Source organism: Paramormyrops kingsleyae, chromosome 2, assembly GCF_048594095.1.
Source record: "Paramormyrops kingsleyae isolate MSU_618 chromosome 2, PKINGS_0.4, whole genome shotgun sequence".
NCBI classification, from domain to species: Eukaryota; Metazoa; Chordata; class Actinopteri; order Osteoglossiformes; family Mormyridae; genus Paramormyrops; species Paramormyrops kingsleyae.
This window is the reverse complement of record NC_132798.1, coordinates 23,902,805-23,923,852: the sequence shown is the minus strand read 5'-3', so window position 1 is coordinate 23,923,852 and position 21,048 is coordinate 23,902,805. Positions and strand designations below refer to the sequence as shown.

Sequence of the window (21,048 nt, the reverse complement as noted above, 5' to 3'; positions counted from 1 at the left end):
GGCACCATTGTTTTGTTAAAGAAATAAAACACTGGATAATTTTGGATATTAATTTCTCTAGTCTGATTGATATAAAGGGAAACTTTTTTTTGTACGTTTCCAGTGCAATGATCCATTTAGTGCCTATTGAAGAAATAGAGGTTATGAGGGAGCCAATACAGACATCTAAGGAATATGTGAAGAGCGTGTGATATCTCTACACAGATCTAAATCCTCAGCACTGGTGTGAACTGAAAATGTTACCCAATACACAACAGCATTAGCTTCTAGGATGGCATTCATATATTTCACAAATCAATAACAATATGCTAGCAGATAGCAGTTCAAATTAGAATGTTTATCTGTGTTTCTATTCATGTACCTGACATTTTTATCCAAAACAACATATAACAGAGTGAAGGGATACAATTTATGTGTGCTTCCTAGGATTTGAACCCATGACCTTCACACTGTTAGCACCATGCAATATTTTTTGAGCCACATACATATCCATCCATCCATTTTCCAAGACCACTTACCCTGTCCAGGGTCACAGGGGGTCCAGAGCCTATGGGTGCAAGGCAGGGAACAACCCAGGATGGGGCACCAACCCATTGCAAGGCACGCACGCACACGCACACACTTGCACGCACGCACACACACACACACACACAATATATAGATGTATATATTATGCTTGATGCTCAGAAGGATAAATATACCTCATATAAACTGAGGAAGTGATAGTCTAATTTTCAGAAGAAAGATATTTAGAACTTTTATGGTTGAGACAGTCACCTGTGGGGTCTAATGGGGACTTTAATGTGAAATGCCGGGTTAAAAACCTTCCAATCACGTCTCTTTTGCAATCGCTGAGTTGGCAGTTCAGCACTGCCCTTGTTCAATAATTTATAGTAATTGTGGTGAGTCCAAATGAAGACATTCACTGTTTGTTTATGGTTTCTTTTAGCTGTCATTTTTTCCAAATATCAGGAAAAATAAGGAATGTATTCATGTATTCAAACTTCAAAAAATGCAGTGAAGACAACTGCTTCCATTTCAAAATGCTCATCAGTTACAAGAGTTTGTCCACTAAACAGAGGTCGGGTACAATGCCCTATATCCATCCATCCATCACTTACGGTAAATGCTTACTGCTGACTCTGAATTTAACCCCATTCACTTTTCTGTTCCACTGCTCAAAGCCTTACATTACAGAGGTCTCTCAGTCTCCTGTGGGGGCAAGGGGAATGAGTCAACCGCTTTTTAAATCTAAACAGTCATGCAATTTATTTGACAAATTAGGAAATGCACAATAAAAAATGGAATTAAGTTAGCAGGATGAGAAAAATCTGAACTGAATAGAACTGACAGTTACTTTATTGTGAATCACCTCCCATTGTACCAAGGGACTCTGCTGTACCCCTTTTGCATTCAGTGCTTCAGTGCCTAAAGGAGACCATCTGCGTATCAGTTCAAAGGCAAATGGAACGGCGAGCGTGCAAATGGAAAGCAAACAACCTGCCTAAATTGGAAAACACTGGCCTGACTTGAGTCCAGTCTGACAGGAGCGAATAGTAGTCAGTAGTCAGAATAGTGAATCAGATGTGAGATGACACCGCCTTTGTTGTCAGACAGTCTCTGCGCTCAGGCTATTTTTTTTGATCTGAGTATTGAGATGGCAGAGCGAGCAGTTCAGGGTTCATTTGTGCTTCCCGTTCCTCTGGTGTCCATTTGAAGTTTGTCAGAGCTGCTCTTAGATCCTCAGGCCTTCTCCTGTCCCAGGAGAAGTTATCACAGCCCCCGGCTTGACGGAGCATGTGAGAGTCACGCCAGCCAAGAGTCACCTATGGGAAGAGATTTTTTTTTTTTCAATGAGTATGAGTACATCTGCTAGGTGGCGTCTGACATGTCGTTTCAAAGCACAGTTTAATTCTACTTCTAGAATCTGGAAAAGGAGTAATGTTTCTGTAATAATACCTTCAGGTCAGTTCTGTTCTTCAACAATTGGGTCTGCTGGAAAACAATGGGCCAATGATATGTGAATCAATATATTGTTAATATGAATATTATAATATTAGTGTGCTGGCAGAACCATTTGCTTTTCAGCTGTAATATGCTTTTAATTGTGGCCATTCTTATAATGTGATATTAATGCAAGCCAATATATGGGGAAGACTGAATGAAAATTGCCTCCTAAATTTAAAAGTGGCAGACAGATTCAGGTTTGCTGGTTATGTAGACGACGTTAGCCTCGGCTGAAATTAGAGGGAAGTAATGCTGTAAGAATAGGTTCTTGACATCTTTTTTCTTGAAGGGATGGTTACATTCATGAAATGTAGAGTTCATCTTCACAGGGAATGAAGGTAGTTAAATTTCCTTATGAAAATTGCAACGAATCGGCAGCAAATCATTTAATCTGAATGGCTGAAATCCATTTCATCTGCAAATGTCCTTTTAAGGAAGCCCTGGGATGAGTTTGCGACCGCCCTATACGTAGTTCACTGAAAATAAACACAGCTTTGGGACCTGGGGATGTTCAGGAGAAAATGGAGTTCAGCAGGAAATCTCCTATCGGTGTTAAGAGGTGTCAGGGTGGTGCAGTGGGTGGAACTGTTGCCTCGCACCTCCTCGGTTGGGGGTTTCATACGTGTGGATGGAATCTTTGTGATGAGTGCATTTTCTCTGGGTTTTCTTGGTTTTCCCCCTGCAGTCAAAATACATTCCGTCAGGCCTACAGGAGTTTAAATGTCTATAAATTGTGTGCCCTGATATGGATTGCCAGCCAGTCCTGGGTGTATGCCTAGTTTGTGCCCTGAGCTGCCTAAATCGGCTCCAGTCCCCCCAGTGAGCCCAAACTGGACAAGTGCTTATAAGATTAATAGAATATCCCCGTAACTCCATAAATATGTGTTTGTATTGGTTTAGCATCATGCTTCATCAAAACAAACAGTCCCTATCTGTGAGGGATATATTATGGAGGATTCTGTCAACATGCCCCATGGATATACTTACATAGTGCAAAACACAGTCTTTGTCTTTGTATATGAATCAACTGGTAGATGTACATAGATTAAGATGTACACACTTGCTTTGGCTAAGGGCATCTGCTGAATACCATAAATGTAAATGTATATGTGTGAATGTTTTATACAGATATACAGACATTTTAGAGGTACAAGCCTAACGAGAAGGCCGAATTTAATGAAAAATAAAAAGGTGGTATGTGACAGACATTAGAAATATACACCTCTGATAGTAGAATTAGTTAGAATTAGTTAAGTGAATTAGTTAAGAGGGTTTATTAACAGTTCTGTAAACTATTTAAATATATAAACTAGTTTAATTGCTTGGCAGAAGTCATCCAATTTTGTTAGAGAATATTAGTGTTTATGTTTTTTTCTTAGACTTTTTGAATGCTATCAGTAAAACCAGAAAACATCCAAACAAGGGGATAAAAAATGTTTATATAAAGAAACTGTATTAATGACTCAGCTTTTAATATAAAAAACACAGCATAGAAAAATAAAGCCAACAGACGACTCATCTTTGAGTGACTTGTCTGGCCATCAGTGTGGTATTTTCAGGACAATGTAATGATTTTTCCTATTGATCGTATGCAGGTCTCTGGGGGGTGTTGTTCAATAATTGGCAGGTTCTCTGCTGGCTGAGGTTTGCATTTAAATAGACGGAGTACAGGTATACACCAAAGAAAAATAATCCATGAAACTATTTACAGTTGCCCCTGACATTACTCGCATATATAGGACTAAAGTTGCAAAAACATCACAAAGGCACGGATGAAATGAGCTGTACTAGTGTTCAAATGGACAACAACAAGCCATTGAAAAGTCATCCACAGTCACTTACTATCATAACTGTGAAGACGAAACTAAAAATAGTCCAATCATTCAAATCTGATCGTATAGCATGTTTTTTTTTTATGCTTGTTCATTGGTAGATTTCAATATGATAATTGAGAATGACCCATTGTGGCTGCCCTGGAGTCTGAAATGAAAGAAATGTCCACTTTCTCCTTGCGCTCTTTGTCATTTTTTTCAGTGTACTTCTGGTCCTTTTCTGTAGCTACATGGCAGGTATGCTGTTGTAACCAAGAGGCAGAGAGTGTGTTTTCCCAGATGGAGGAGTGAGCGATTAGCTGGTCTGTATTCTGTTCACTGGACTAAAGGCCTCATGATTTATAATTTATTGCTGCCAATTAACTGTAATAGGTGCAGTAAACCATGTCTCAAAACGTTAGGCAGAACAAAATTACACTGTAAATAATTTTGTTATATTAGTCTTCGGTAACCAATCATACTCGTGTGGTTCAATGTTATTGCCGCCCTTTAAAGACGGATATTATACTTAGTGCTATTGTGCGTTCTCTTGTAATGATATTGTAAACACAAACAGCATTCTTTCTTCATATTATCTGGTATATGTAATGTTGATTCTGTTATCTCTAGTGATCCATATCATACAGATTGTACGACCTCTATGAATTGATTGGTACTGTGAATTCTGAAATATATATTGCAATCTTATAATGTGTGGTAGATATGTGATTACAAAAGCATTTAGCAATGATTTTTGATTGAGCCTGAAAATTAAGTGTAAATGAATAATACACACAAGAAATCTATGTCTGTAATAACTGTTACTATATGAATATTATGAATGATGATACTTTATTCATCACTGTACAAACACAAGCAAATTCCATTTTAATCCCCTAAGTCATACACTACATACAGGTGAGAGAAAGCCAGGCTTAGGGTCCGAACACAGGGTCAGCCGTTTTTCGGGCACCACTGGAGGGGGTTTTGGGTTTAAGAACCCAAAGGACCCAACAGTGATACGATTACTCTACTGGCCATGTGATTCAAACCAGCAACCCCCCCAGACAAGAATGCAAAACAAATGTACAGGCAAGAGCATTCTAGCTCACTTAACTCCCAAAAACTTGGGAAGCAGTGAATCATGGGATTGTTCTCATTGGCAATATTTAGGGCGAAGCAAGAACGACATTGGGGGACTTTTAGCATCCTCTGTGCTTCTGTTCTTGAGTATATGAACTGTACTTCGGCGATGGAAGATGACGTCAAACAGATACACAAGAACGAAAGAATGGTCAAGTGCACATATTGATAAACACCATTTGACTCCTAACCCACAGAGTCACAAACCACTCCATTATTTTATTGCCAACAACAATGTGAGAATAATATATTGTATTGCTGCTGGTGTATAACAGCAATGAAAACAATATTAGACAAAAGCTGTTTTCAGCAGGAGAAGGCACACTAAAGCATAGGTCTCATCTTCTTCTTTATCAGTTGTTACTACAGGGTTAATCCACCGTGTTGATTTATGTTCCTTAAGTAACTGTAGACACTAAGGGGCTGTGGAGCAACTTGGAGGTGTTTTGGTAGATATTTTTCATAATGTGTTAATGTGTGAGCAGTATCCTCATTTTAACCATATGCTTTCACTTGTAATTGGCCAGTTTTTTTCGGTTTTTAGGTCAGACTGTGATTTAGAAATAGGGAGTCAAGAGCAACTGGCTGCTGAAAGGACACAGTTTATACCGAGACTCGTACAACCTTGTTACATATCTTGATTCATCGCTCTGTAGCGGTGGGATGGTTCGAGGCCAAGGTCCTTGCAGAAACAGCACACTAGTCTGCTGCTGTACCGGTCAACCATGGGGTGACCTCGCATTCGTATCCTGGGGAAGCACTATGTTCGTCCGTGTCTCTGGGGAGGAGGTATTGATCTGAGGCCAGTTGGAGGCTTTAGAGAATCCCTGAGAGGTATTTCCTGTAGGCCTGTAATAAATTACTGTTGCGATGTCCCTGTTCAAGCAAAGTCGTACAGTATTTTCTCAGCAGAAGCAGACAGGCATTGTACTCTCCCTAGAAGGCAGCTTTAAGCCCCTCTGCTTATGAGCTACAGGAAAATGACATGATGCAAATTTGCTGCTAATCAAAACATCAATTAACGCTTCGTGCCGACATCAAGTGTGACTCTTCTATTTGCATAATGGCTATTAAAAAGGGTTTTTAATGAACAGACATTGGGGCAATTTATTGATTTCAATAAAGAAAAACTTGAATAATCCAATATAGGTACTAAAGATTAAAAACTATTTTATATGAAACCTTTCAAAAGTATGCCATACCGTAATTTGTGTTTCTTGTTTACAGCCAACAAGCAGAACCTATATGTAGCCTCTGGCTGACAAATTTGATTATATACAAATAGGAAGAATTCCCCCGTGGTGGCTGTAGCTATCATAGAGGGCAGTGATGACCGTGTATTATTCATCCTGTGTATTTTTGTTGATATCTCAATTTTCACAGTAAACAGGTGCAGTGTTCTCTTAGGTGGTCAGCCTCTGACTACACCGACCAGCTTATATTGCTCACTGCAAGAGCATAGCAGTGAGTCGTGTTTGTGAAGATGAGCTGACATGCATTCAGAATTACACGGCCAATACAAGTTGGCTACTGGCATGGTGTTGAGACATGGTGTGTATTTGCCTGTTATTTTAATGGTCTTGTGTTCAAACTTACGTTTATTATATCTTACATACTTTAAAATTGCAACATGCTTTTAGTTAGTTTAAGTATTAATTATTATTTAAGTAGTATAGCCAAAAGTGGAATTCTAAGGTCCAGAAAGCAAAAATCCAGACCAAGTTTTTGTTTCAACCAACCAGTTGAGCATAAAGAGTCACATTCACAGAGTACTCAGCTGGTTGGTTGAAACAAAATCTCAGTCTTGATTTTTACTTTCTGGGCTTGGAAATGTTCACTAATAAATGAGTTTATTGTAACAAATCTTATAATAATGTAAGGATAAATATGGGAATGGATCTCCTCATATTTTTCCTCCCTTACTTTAAGGCACTTCAGTTTCCTCCCACAGTCTGTAATGTTTGGGTAGATGAACAGGTTTTTATGCCTTGCCCTTGGTGTGTGGTTGTGCGTCAGCGTGTGCACCTGGGAAAGGCTTCAGATTCACTGCAACTCTGAACCATGCATATCTGCCCATCACCTCCCTCCCCCATAAGCGCTTATTCGGTACAGGGTCATGGTGAGCCTGCAGCCTAACCGGGCGAGCACAGGACACGGGACATCACAGGGCGCGCATTCATTCTACGGGCAAATTAGAGATACATGCAAACTATACAGCGAACTGTCCAAATAATGGGTTTGAACCCCCAGTCCAGGCGGTGTAAGCTACAACTTTCCCCCAGTGAATTTCTAAAATATTAAATGCTATTGTAAGAAAAATGTAAATCATGCCATCCATGGCTATAAAAATAATTAAAAAAAAACACAATTACCACTAAAGTGAGTAGAGATTGGTCCTTTGAAAGGATTGTGAGCTCAAGATGCTAGTGAATGGCATATCCACTGATTACAGAGAGAATGCACAGGCAGTAGGAACCTACATCATTATCTCCATGGTGAAAATTAGGGTTTGATGCACAGGATGGCCAGAGGGCTGCATGTGTGATTACCCGCTTTGGTGTCATGTGCAATCCATCAAAGTAAGGTTGCAATAAAACGCAGTAATACCCTCTGGTGAAATCAATTCAAAGACAAACAAAATAAAATAGATAATGACTCGTGCATATAATAGGCCCATAGATACAAATATGTTTATTATGCCACATGAAATGCCTCATTGATACCGACACAGAACCTGATTCAGAATCTCACTGTGCTGGATCCTGAAACAGCTGCTGGACTGAGTGAGCACTGTGCCAAATAGGGAGGTATGGTGCAGTATTTTTTGCCTGAAATTTCGCACATGCCTTTCCTACTTTCTAGCAGAAACTCAGTCTGGACTCATTTACAGTGAGCTTTTAATTTTAAATGTTTCGTGAAGGGTACTCCACGTTTAAATTGAGTCTTGGATGAATTTAAGATTTGAGTAGAGTAACTTCTAGCCTGAGTCCAGCATGAATGGTAAGATTGAGACCCAGCTATCAGTCTGGCTGTGGAGATCCATAACGTAATCATTCGTCATAGACACATTAATAACTGGAAGTATAAGGTACATGACCATGGGCTTCGGAATTAGAGGGTACAGGGGAATACGCCCCTCCCCCCCAATAAATTAATAAATATCCCTAACCTCAGTAAAGACTAGGGGATTTTTACCATGCTTCATACTTCTGTTCTTAGTATGTAAACTGTTTATGGTATGTGAAATGTACTTTGGTGATGGAAGATGGTGTCAAACGGGAACATGAGAACAGAAGAATGGTCAAGTATGCATGTTGATAAACAGCAGTTGACTCCTAACCCACAGAGCTGCAAACCACTCCATGTTTATTGCCAATAATAATGTTAGAATAATATGTTTTGTTGCTGCTGGTGTGTTTTTGCTGGGGATGGGCCAATACACATTTTTTCAGTTCAGATCCGATTCCGATATGCAACTGCCAGATACAGCTTCCGATACTAGATCTCTTTTTACTTTAATATTTGAATATAATATATTATATATATTTATACTTTATATATTATTAATATTTTTATACTAGCAAATACAGATGGAAAATGTATACCAATAATGTTTAATCTGGCTACTGGTGACATATTAACACACTGTTCCACCTCATTTGTATATCTTGTTTTAAGCGTTTTTCAGGCAATTTGCAGTTCAATTTGAATATCTTCCAAGCGAAGATATGCAAGTGCTCAATGCTTAAAATGCCCCACAATTTTTCTCCCACAAGCAACAGCGTGACTTATACTTTGTTGCAATAGCAGCCCCTTGGGTATCACAAGCTGTAGCGAGTGCATAAAACAGCCCAAGCTAGCAACTCCCAAATCATAAATAGCTTTTTTCATATTAATCGCGTTGTCTCGCATTTTCCCACCTCTCAAAAGTTTGTTTTTACAAAGATTGCAAATCACTGTACTACTAATTTCTGCTAAGAGCGGTAAAATATTTCCTGATCGTCACCCTCTGATCTGTTCTTATGCTCCTCCTACTACAAAGGGTATGCGCATGACGTCACAGCAGGCAGACGTCACCGCGCTCACACCCACTGAGTGGCAAAAAGACTGAGAGGCAGCCATAGCTTTTAGCATGAATGCCGCAAAAAATCTAAAATGAGAAAGAGCTGTAGTGCGTTTGGCTGTACAAATAGATTTAACACGAAATAGGAGAGATCTTTTTAGAGACTACAACAACCGAAATAACTGAGTATCGCACGTTGATCGGTCACGCATGGCCGATACCCGATTTGTCAAGTAGGTCTGGATCGGTGCCGATCCCGATCCGAATATCGGATCAGTGCATCTCTAATTACAGCAATAAAAACGATATAAAACAAAAATGTCTTAGCAGCAGAACATATGCTAAACCTAATTCTAATTTGTCATACATAGATAGATAAAAGCACATTGCTTATAAATTATGAGTCCTGTTACTGAGGCCAAATCGTTGAGCATGCAGGGCATGAGCATGAAACATACACATAACGAGGATTGTAGTCCTGCATCAGACAAACATCATATGGGTCTGTTATTTTTTTTGTTATGTTTCATTGTGAAACTGCACCCTAAACAGTGTTAGTCTTATTTTAAATGACACTATCTTTATATTTTTGAAATTTGGAAAATTAAATATCATTTCAAATCCTACTTTGCATCCTTTCACGATGTGACATTACAATGCCATGATATAGACTTTATTGCCAAAAGTTTTGAGACACCCGCCTTTACATACACATGAACTTTAATGATATCCCATTCTTAATAAATATGCTTTAATATGAAGTTGGGCCACCCTTTGAAGCTATAAAAGCTTCAACTCTTCTGGCAAGGCTGTCCACAAGGTTCAGGAGTGTGTTTATGGGTAATTTTGACAGTTCTTCCAGGAAAGCATCTGTGAGGTCAGGCACTGATGTTGAACGAGAAGACCTGGCTCGCAGTCTCTGCTGTAATTCATCCCAAAGGTGTTCTATCAGGTTGAGGTCAGGGCTCTGTGCAGGCCAGTCAAGTTCCTCCATACCAGACTCGCTCATCCATGTCCTTATGGACCTTGCTTTGCGCACTGGTGTGCAGTCATGTTAGAACAGGAAGGGACCATCCCCATCCTGTTACCACAAAATTAGAAGCATGAAATTGTCCAAAATGGCTTAGAATGCTGCAGCATTAAGAGTTCTATTCACTGGAGCTATGGGGCCAAGCCCAACCCCTGAAAAACAACTACACACTATAATCCCACCAAACTTTACATTTGGAACAATGCAGTCAGGCAAGTACTGTTCTCCTGGCAACCGCCAGACTCGTCCATCGGATTGCCAGACAGAGAAGCGTGAGTTGTCACTCCTGAGAACATGTCTCCACTGCTCTAGAGTCCAGTGGCGGCATGCTTTACACCACTTAATCCAACGCTTCACATTGTACTTGGTGATGTAAGGCTTGGATGCAGCTGCTCAGCCATGGAAACCCATTCCATGAAGTTCTCTGCGCACTGTTCTTGAGCCACACGAAGTTTGGTGGTCTGTAGCTATTGACTCTCTAGACAGGTGTCGACTTTTGCACTAATTTCTTGCCTAATTATACACTGTGTGTGTCTACATGTATATAAAAGGCACATATATAAATAAAAGAAAAAAACGTGTATTCTCTGTATTACACAAAGTCATAAGGATAGCACAAACTAGTAATGAATGTAATGAATTAATGAGCAATGAAATTAAAGACATGGTTAATGAAAGACTAGGTAATTGCAGTTTGTTGTGATGCTGATGATGTTTATTATACGGTAAACAGGATTACATGCAGTCTGGTCACATCTGAGTGGAAGAGTGATGAGTTTCAAGAAAAAAAAGAATAAATGTGAAGAAGAAGCACCAGTGAGAGAAACAAAACAAATGGGAAAGAGTTATATGTCAAAGTCAGGGAGCTAAGAGCAGGGACAGTACCAGAACCCCCAAAACATATAGAGCCACTGTGACAGCTTAAAGAAGCAGAATAGCCAAGCCTGTGGATCAAAGAGCGAAGAACTTAGGGCTACAGTACAGATTCAAGCGTGCCCAGTCAGGGAAGCATACCTTTGAAAGGGCTGTCAAAGGGTGGGAGACCCCGTCTGGAACCGACCAGCGTGCAGCAGAACCACACTAATTAAAGAGAACCTTGGGCATGTCTGCAGACCATGCTGAACTTGTCAGCATACTTTAATATCTTGCTCCTAAGCATAGCCTCATGATTTTATTTTCGTCATACGGTGCCCTCTGCAGCAATACCAAACAGCTAAATAGATTTTTTTCTCACCTCTTATATAAAAATTATCGGCTTTATACCTATTTATATAATGATAATTACTATGGAAATTATGGCAATTAAGTCATGTAAAAATGCACAGTTGTTTACTGGCATCCTTCTGATTTGGTATAATCAGCCAACAGCCATGGTTTAATTTTCCATACATATATACTGGGCTGGGTACTGCTCTTCCGTGCTTATATTTAATGTCATGCATAGATTAGCAGTGTTCTCACATACTGGGATCATCTGCTTAAGTACAGGCCTTGCTTGTACATTTTAAGGGGCCGAGATTCATGAAAGTGCCTTTGAAAACAAAGAATGTTCTCATATAGCCCATACAGACACATTACAGCATTTTTAATTACCGCTTGTAAATGAAAGAGATGTTGTTCATTTGAGGGCTACTGGGCTCCGTTCCTAGGTTAGGGTCCATCTAGCAGAGCTTCAAAGTAGTGGAGATACCTCCATATTCAGTGGATCTATTTATTGTTATTTGGATGCATTTTGCGATGCATTCTGGATCACTACTCTCTTAAATTACTCAGGCATGTGTCAAAAAATAGACATATACAGAGCATTTGCTAGATTTTTTGGTAACATTTTACTTGCGCAAGCACAAATAATATATTATGTTGAATTAATCATGAACTAAGTGTTACTTAATGTATTAATTAACCACAAACTATATTGTTTATGATTTGTACTTCAGTAGTAACTGAGTTACTACTAAATTACTAAGGAACCATATTGAAAAGTGTTACTTCAGGGGGCACAAATAATATACTATTGTAAAGTGCATTTTTTTCAGTCTGTGGCAGGATTGTTTTATTGGTAACACTGTTGCCTCACACCCCCATGATCTGTGCTTTGAATCCCTTCCCTGTTCTGTCTTTTTGGAGTTTCTCTGTTCTCTTAGTACTGTGAAGATTTCTGCCTACAATCTAAAACTAAGCAGTTCAATGATTCGGCATCTCTAAATAGCCCACAGTGTACAAGTTCCTTTGTGTATGTGTCCTTTGATAGGTTGGACTCCTGTTCAGTATGTCCCCTATGCTGCCCGCTGTATGCTCCATGCCTGTACTGGACAGGCAGTTAGACGATGGATGTCTGAATCACCTGTGACCAATTTTCATTTTGAAATAATTATGCATTCACATATATACCAGTGAGCTGAAACAATATGACCACTGCCATATGAAGTGAATAACATTGACTGTCTCATAAAACTGGCACATGTCGAATTCTGGGATATATTAGATGGGAACCTAACATTTAATACGTCGGCCTTGCTGGTCCCATGAGTCTCATTAAAATTACCTGCAGTTTGTACCACAGTAGCCCTTGTGTTGGTTTGTACCACACAGGATAACCTTCCATCGCATCACACATTGATGAATCTTGGCTGTCTCGCACCCTGCCAACAGTTTGCGGTTTTCCTCTCCTCAGGCTGACCGTGAACACCCCACAAGCCTTGCCGTTTTAGAGATGCTCTGCCCAGTCGTCTGGCCATAATGATTTGACCCTTGTCAAAGTCACTCAGATCTTTACCTCTGTCCATTTCTGCTGCATTCAACATGTTGAGTACCAAATGTTACCTTACCGTCTGATATATCCAAGACCTTGACACGCAACTTTTTTTTTCTTTTAACAAGAATGTTATTTGCTTCATATGAAAATGTTCTTATTGCTTTGGCTCATTGGTATATATTTGACATGCACGCTCAGAATTTTTTTGTCTGCTGATGTTAACTTACTAATTTTGAATGAATACTTCTTGGTGGATGCTGGAATTGCTCTTTGATCATGAAAAGCATTCAACAAATTTTCAACAGTATTGAAGATAGTAATAGTAATGCAGTCAAAGTTCCTTTTTTCCTTCTGATATTATTCTACATTGGACTGTAACTGGTTCAGAGAAAGAAAAAAGTGCTCCAGTATGCTAGTATCTCTGACAATGGTTACACTATCATAATTTCTTAATAAATCACATTTAATTACTAAAATGAACATTATTATAGTTAATCGAGGATCAAAGATGTTTAGTTGTCATTGTGCAAGTGGATCACACAAGTACAATGAAATTTAGTAATGAATATGATTAATAGTAAACATAAGCTGCACAGAATGAGAATCATTCATTTGTGTAAATAGCTAGGTACATTTTCTTCAGTGATAAAAAGCCTTTCCACCCAGTTGAGCAAAACGATTCATGTTACTGGTGTGATGCACAGACTTGTGGTGAATCAAACTGCCTATCATAGGCTCTTCTCTGCACGTTGCCTGCAATGAAATCAAACACCGTCATTTACTGTTCTCATCTGTCACAAAGGCACAAAATATTTATGTAACTTTTTGTCAGTAAAGTTCATGCTTTTAATAAGTTATTTACAGATTTACTTATGTAAATATAAGATGCAGATGCATATGAGTTTACTTGCATAAATCAGTAGAAAGACTTATGCACTCAGTTTAACTGCATCACTAACAGTTTAGCTGGCTTCATCACTGGCTTAATCGGTACAGAGTACATTTTTCCTGCATTAATGTATCACCTTACTGGCTTTGCTTATTGAGTACCACAATATATCAGTTAAGCATTGACTGAAACATCCCTTTACAATTTCTGCTATATTATTAAATATTAAAAATTTTCCAGCTGGTGTAATTTTTCTTTTTCTGCCATAAAGTCAGGGAAATGGATTTGCTTTTGTGAGGGAAATGGTGGTTTCTTCAAAAGTGGGAAAAAATGGGTTCTTTGAGGAAAGTGAGAAAAAGAAACTTTACTAATATACTAACTTTATAACTATGTGCTGTATGTAAGAGTTAGCTCTGTAGCGCCTGTATAGCTACCAACAAGTCTTTGTGGATATTCATTGTATTTTTCTGAAAATGTGAACATTGTTCAAGCATTCAAAAGCTTTATTGTCATTTGTACATGTACAATGAAATACTTGATTGTGTAGCTCCCTGCATACTAGACAACATATAACGATAAATAACAATAAATAGTAAATAACAAGACAATAGTTAGTATACATATCATACATGCAATACATACAGGATATATACACAACACAATGCAATGTGTAATTCAACATCATACAATATACAACATGTTATGACATACAAGTAGGACAATAATGGCCAGTACACGTATCAGTGCACGTTCAACATTCCTATTGGTGTTGGGAAGTCTAGAATTGCAAGTCCTGATGTTGTAAAACACCTGTTATTTTTCAGTCAATAGGTGGCTGATCACAGATTTTGAATCAGTAGTTGTTAAATAAAATTTGTCCCTTGAACCAGGGCTCGGTGACATTTGTACAGGACTACTTATGAATTTTAAATAAACATCATGAAACGTTCATCTTCCATCAGTTGCCACAGAAAGTCTATAATTTACCATATAGTTCATAATTAAAATGCATTGTACATGCATTGTGCATTTTTTAAAATGCATCTAAATAAGAATCTTGCTAGTCCACATTCTTGAAATCTTTAGAAAGAAAAATGTAATGTGAATTATCTCTAGTAAAATGAATTGCCTTCAGAGTTATACACAAAGTTAATTTCCTGAACCTATGTTAAATTGTAGTGAATCTCATCAGGATCGAGTCAAAAGTTCTCATTGCTTACTGTCACCTTTCAAATGAAAGATTCAGGCATGAGCACCAAGAAACTTTAAAGAATAAGGCTGTAGAACCCATCATTGGAAAAACATATCTGGGGAAGAGTGGGAAAAAATGATGAATATCCCTTGGAGAGCAGTCTAAAGGATTGCAATGCAGATGTGCAGCATTGCTAAAACCCTGCTTAGACCTGTCCATCATTAGCACAATGACCATATTGGCTTTGAAATAACCAAAACTCAAGTTACGTGTGTTATGTACAGTGGCATGCAAAAGTTTTGGCACCCCTGAAAAATTTCTTTTACTATGAATAGCTATGCAAGTAAAACCTGATTTACTGATCTGACTTCCAAAAGGCAGGAAGTTAAAGATGACACATTTCTGTAATATTTTAAGTACCGTAAGGTTACTTTTTTAGGTAACATTTTACATTAGCGGCACTTTCATAATGCATTCATAGAACATTCATAGGCATCATAGTATACTTTTACATCAGCTTTAATATACATTGATAACAAACATGATGATAAATATTATAATTATATTGACATGTTTGATATTAATGTGTATTAAAGCTGTTAAGGTATGATAGGATGTTAAGGTATACTTACATGTTGCTTATGACTGTTTTATGAATGCATTATGAAGGTGCATTGAATGTTCTTCGAAGGCATAATGAATGCATTATGAAGGTGCAGTTAATGTAAAAGATTACCCTTTTTTATTTCCATCTTTTACAGTTTCAAAATAAAAAAAGGAATAGGGCCTGAGGCAAAAGTTTGGGCGCCCTGCACAATCAGTACTTTGTAACACTCCCTTTGCCAAGTATCACAGCTTATGTTTACTATTAATCATATTCCTTGCAGAAGGCTTTTGTGTTTGGGATCATTATCTTGTTGTATATGCCATTCTCTTTTCGTCTTTGCTGGTATTTAATTGGATCCATTCTTCCCTCTACGAATGAAATGTTCCCTGTGCCACTGGCTGCAACACAAGCCCAAAGCTTGATCGATCCACCCCCATGCTTAACAGTTGGAGAGGTGTTGTTTTCATAAAATTCTGTGCCCTTTTTTCTCCAAACATGCCGTTGCCCATTGTGGCCAGAAAGTTCTATTTCAAGCTTGTTTATATCTTCAATTGTAAACTTCTGACGCTGAATTTGGTGGTAATGATGCAGGAAAGGTTTTCTTCTGATGACTTTTCCTTGAAGGTCGTATTTGTACAGGGGTCGCTGCACAGCAGCACAGTGCACCAGTACCCCAGCATCTGCTCAGTCTTCCTGAAGGTCTTTTGCAGTCAAACGGGAGGGTTGATTTTATCTAGCGATCCCATGAACAGTTCTCCATTCCATTCCATTCTCAGCAGCTTATCCAGGGTCGATCTGCTTGTCGATCTCCAGGTCCCTTCATCCCTCACTTGTGAACAAGACCCTGAGATACTTAAACTCCTCCACTTGGGCCAGCAACTCATCCCCCACCAGGAGAGGGCAATCCACCCTTTTCCGGTCAAGAACCATGGCCTCAGACTTGAAGCTGCTGATCCGCATCCCGGCCACCTCAAACTGCCCCGAGTGCATACTGCAGGTCACCGGTTGACGACGCCAACAGGGCCACGTCATCTGCTAACAGCAAAGACGCGATCCTGAGACCCCCGAACCGGACCCTCTCCGCCCCTTGGCTATACCTAGATATTCTGTCCGTAAAAATTATGAACAGAATCGGTGACAAAGGGCAGCCCTGACCACTTCTCTCAAAGTTTTTTTGGGCTTCATGACCTCATCTTGACCCCCACCATTCCTGTTAACTGCCATTCCTTAATTACATTACGAACTGAAGAAATAGCTACCTGGAAACGCTTTGCTATCTTCTTATAGCCTTCTTCTGCTTTGTGAGCATCAATTATTTTAATTTTTAAACTTCTTAGAGGAGCCCATGGATGCTGATTGTTGGGACAAGGTTTGAGGAGAATTTATTCAGCTTTGCAATTTGCATCAGCTGGGGTTTCCTATCGATGACTCTGAACAAGCCATAGTCGTTAACAGGCTAATTAAGGTCTGAGCCCTTGGTAAACGTTATCTGAGACCTCAAATATCTTGGGATGCCCAAACTTTTGCATGGTGCTTATTTCCTTTTTGTCCAGTCTAAAATTGTACATAACAAAAATAATACACTAATCTTGCTTAAAAATTTGACAAGAATGTTTCTTCTTTAACTTTATGCATTGGGGAAATCAGTACATATTCTACTCACTTAAGTATTCACAGTAACAGATATTTTGACTGGGGGCGGGGGGGCAAACTTTTGCATGCCACTATGTTTTATGTTGTTATGACAGCTGTCCCACAAAGTCCAGTTTGAAGTCACATTCACGAAAAGCCCTGTGGCTCTACTAAAACAATGTAACTAAAAATTTTGCAGTCTGACAAAACTTAAGTTCAGTCTATGAGCGAAGCGTTGCAAATTAGTAGTAATAGAAGCAAGATAGCGAATCATCAACAGAACACCATCCTTGGCATGTGCCTTTCAGACCACTGGGCCACTTATGGATCGAAGGCAAAACAAATGATGACAGAAGGTCATCTCCCAATATGACAGTGACCCGAAATGCTCAGTCAAAGCTACCCTAGAATGGCTAAAGAAGGAAGAAGTAAACTGTCCTAAGGGGGTATGACTGGCCTTGAATCCAGTAAGTAATCTGTAGCATAGAAGAGGCTGTCTTGTGTTGTCCTTGCTGTCTGTGATCCCTTAAGATTTTGCTGTTGAGCAAAAGAATAATTAAATCCTCATATCAGATATCATTGCTAATACCAAGGATTATCTCAGAGCCGGGTGAATTATCCAGTTGTGGTTTTGTATGTTAAATTCTTTTTGTTCCACTGTATCCCCTTAAAATGTGTAGTGGAGTATGGTATTTGGATAAGTGGGAAGAATTCTCATTTAAATGCATAAAACTCTGAAGCAGAGTTTCGATGGGCAGTGTTAGTAAGCAATTATTCAGTTGTCAGGGGTATAAAAGTTAATCCAAATTCAAAAAATATCAAATATTTGACATGCCTTCCTGCAGTGACAAGATGACAAAACACAAATTGTATTCAATTTATTTTTAATATCTTCATAAAGACTTCAGAAGAAAAATGTTCACCTCTTGACTTCATGGGGGCTAATTAGATGTATCCATTTCTCCTTACATACTCAGTGACTAATGTTTCAGCTGTACCACATTTTTGCTGTACCATGGCGGTTAGGGTGCATCAAACCCCCCAAGTGAAAAATATTTTCATGGCTATATAAAAAAAATGTTCTATCTGTACTAAAAACACACTGCAAAATAATTTGAAATTTGGATAAGTTCTACCGGGTCCACAACAGCCATGAAATTCTGAAATAACGGCAATAATTCATACTTTGGAATAGTTATACTGCAAGCATTAATGATTTCATGTTTAATATTTAAAGTGGTTAATAGTGGATATCGATGGCACCGGGGAAAAACCGCGTATCCAACAATTTGTCAATTTTACAGGGGAACGTTTTTTCTAAATGGTGGAAGTAAAACGTGACCTAGATTTGAGAGCCCTTGTGAACATACTGAAAATACTGGTGCTAAAATCTGAGCCTCGTCCATGTTCACAAGCTACTCACTTCCAAATCACAGCACAGACTGATGTACCTTACGCGAAAATTGCATGATATGAAATGGATGTAGTTTTGTTTAGTTGCTTTAGTTTCGTTCCCGCCCATTTTTCACTTACGCGGATTGCGCCATACTATAGTGCACTTACGCGGTTTTTCCCAGGTGCCATCGATATATCAGTCTTCTTGATGTTCACTATCAGTTCTTAAGATAGACATACTATTATACTTGCCCAGAAGTATATTGCTATTATATTGCTGCTGGAAGTATTGCTCTGTAACAGTAGGCCTATGCCCTATACACCTGTACCAACTATATCAGACATCAGACATGTATCACAATAATTTAATAATTTAATTTGTGCATTTAAAATATATTTGTGAACTTCTGATGTACCTTCGTTTTTCTTGCGTTTATCATTATTTTTCATATTTTCAATCTAGATGTGGACCCGGTAGATGTTAATCAAAATTAACGAAATTTTGCCCAAATTATATTTTCATCCGGTAGAACATATTTATTATACAGCCAAAAACATTTTGAAAATCAATGGGGGTTTGATGCACCCTAATGGCGGTCGAAAGAAAAGAGTAGTATAGAAATTCAGCTGGTTAAAAGTGTTGGCTTGGTCAAGATACTGTCCTGCCTACCTTTGGTTACTAGTTAAGAAAGTAATTCATCTTCTGTCTGCTTATCCTGGAATGGGTTGTGAGAGGGTCAAGAGCCTATCGCTGGAAGCAGTGGGCCCAAGGGAGAGACACACAGTGCGCTCAGTGCAGTCGATTCCGACACACTGCTTAGCCTAGCTGCATGTCTTTAGATGAAGGAAGAAACCTGAATAGCTGGGAGAAACCATCACGACAAGGAAGTGCATGCAAACGCTACGCAAACTCCATGCAAACTCCACGCAAACTCCCAGCACAGAGAACAGAAGAGGGATCTGAACCTCCACACCCTGCAGGTCTGAGGCATCTGCTACCCATTGAGTCACTGTTGTCTAGTAGCTATAGTAGCAGTAATGAAATGTAAATAAGTAACCAAAAAGACTATGGGTGCTTTTCTACCACACCAGCGACTGTACTTTTGGTACTTCAGAAAAGCATCAGTGAGTTGAGAAGCAAGCAATTTGTTTACAGTGGCAGTGACTCAAGAGCTTTTTCTAGGAATTAAACAGAAAATTTTGATTGAATTAAAACTTTCTATCCTCGACCTATGAGATGGCAGAACATTTGTTCATACAAATATTATAGCATAGTTTACCACATTTGTAAGGTCTAATTAGATGGAACATTTGTGCCGACAGCTAAAATTAAAGCAAAGCTTTTCAAGATATTGTATGTTTGGAATTCCTGCCTAAATGTAAATTAATGTGTGTGAAAATTTTCTGTAATTGCATTCATTCACACCTGTTTTTCACATATGGCAGTCCCTGATTCTTGAATTACGGAGGTGTTGAGGATGACTATTGGGGGACGTGTATCATCCAGAGATTCAGTGATGATAAATGCATGGGATTCATCGATGCACTTAAGAACAACTAAGGCCAGCCACAAAGTTAGAAAGAGAACTTTTTTTGAAAGCACATGAAGGTATTTTTTCTTACTGTCTGTCAGGTTTCAGATCACACTGTGGAGTCTTCAGAAGCAGGCCCTTTTATGGTCCGCAGACTCTCCTGCCGCTCAGTCCAACTTCCCCCGCTGGCCTTCCGACAGTCAGAGCAGCACTCCAGCGACAGGAAAGCTGAATCAGAGCACGTGGTTCCGCGCCCCACTACACTGCCCCTACGGACACCTCCTGTGATTGCTATCACAACCGCAGAAACCACCAGGTGAGGGAATCATATCTTCTTGCATGTTCTTATGTGATTCCTATGCAGGAAATTTGTTTTTCAGTACAATACCTAAAAGGCTGACATCACCAAGCTACTCCAGGCTGCGTAGAATCGCAAAGCTAATAACTATTAACTACTAAAGCTATTTTGATTCAACACAAAGGACAAATGAAACACTCCCTATCTATCCATTACGATTTCAATTCAAGCAGAAGTTTCTCTGGGAGGCTGGAAATATGAATTTGTGCAGCGGATTCCGCAGGCAATTTGTGGTAGTGACTTGCATTGTGAATTACTTACTGTCTGAGTATTTCTCGTGGAGGGATCATTAGTATCAGGCAACGGGTGTGTATTGCTAACACAGTCACCACAGTATCGGCTTAGGAATTCTGCCAATTTAGCCACTGGTAGCTGCTTTTGGTATTTTTCCATTCATAGAAATAAATGAGCATGGTATTTTTCGTCCTGTTCCTACGTGCCTCTGAGGTTGATTATGTGGTTATTTTTCTGTCAGCCCCAGTGTAGATAGTAGCTACTGAAGCTAACCCTTGGATTCCGACTGAGCCTTACATGCCATGAGTATAAAAATATGTGCAATCCCATGGCTAGCAGACCACGGCAACTGGAAACACAGTGAGCAGAGGTGCTGCTGGCTCCTGTACAGGGGGTTATG

The 21,048-nt window shown here is 39.1% G+C and overlaps 1 protein-coding gene across 5 annotated transcripts in view; it reads left to right on the top strand.

Annotated features, from left to right (window-relative positions):
- pde4d (phosphodiesterase 4D, cAMP-specific) overlaps positions 1-21,048 on the top strand; it is a 293,242-nt gene that overhangs the window by 58,319 nt on the left and 213,875 nt on the right. For 4 of the 5 annotated variants that reach the window (XM_072708295.1, XM_023802838.2, XM_023802839.2 and 1 more), the window contains exon 3: positions 20,158-20,372. In XM_072708295.1, the coding sequence (XP_072564396.1) occupies positions 20,158-20,372 (215 nt within the window). The remainder of the gene's footprint in view (positions 1-20,157; positions 20,373-21,048) is intronic. The other variant, XM_072708284.1, reaches the window with a different exon arrangement.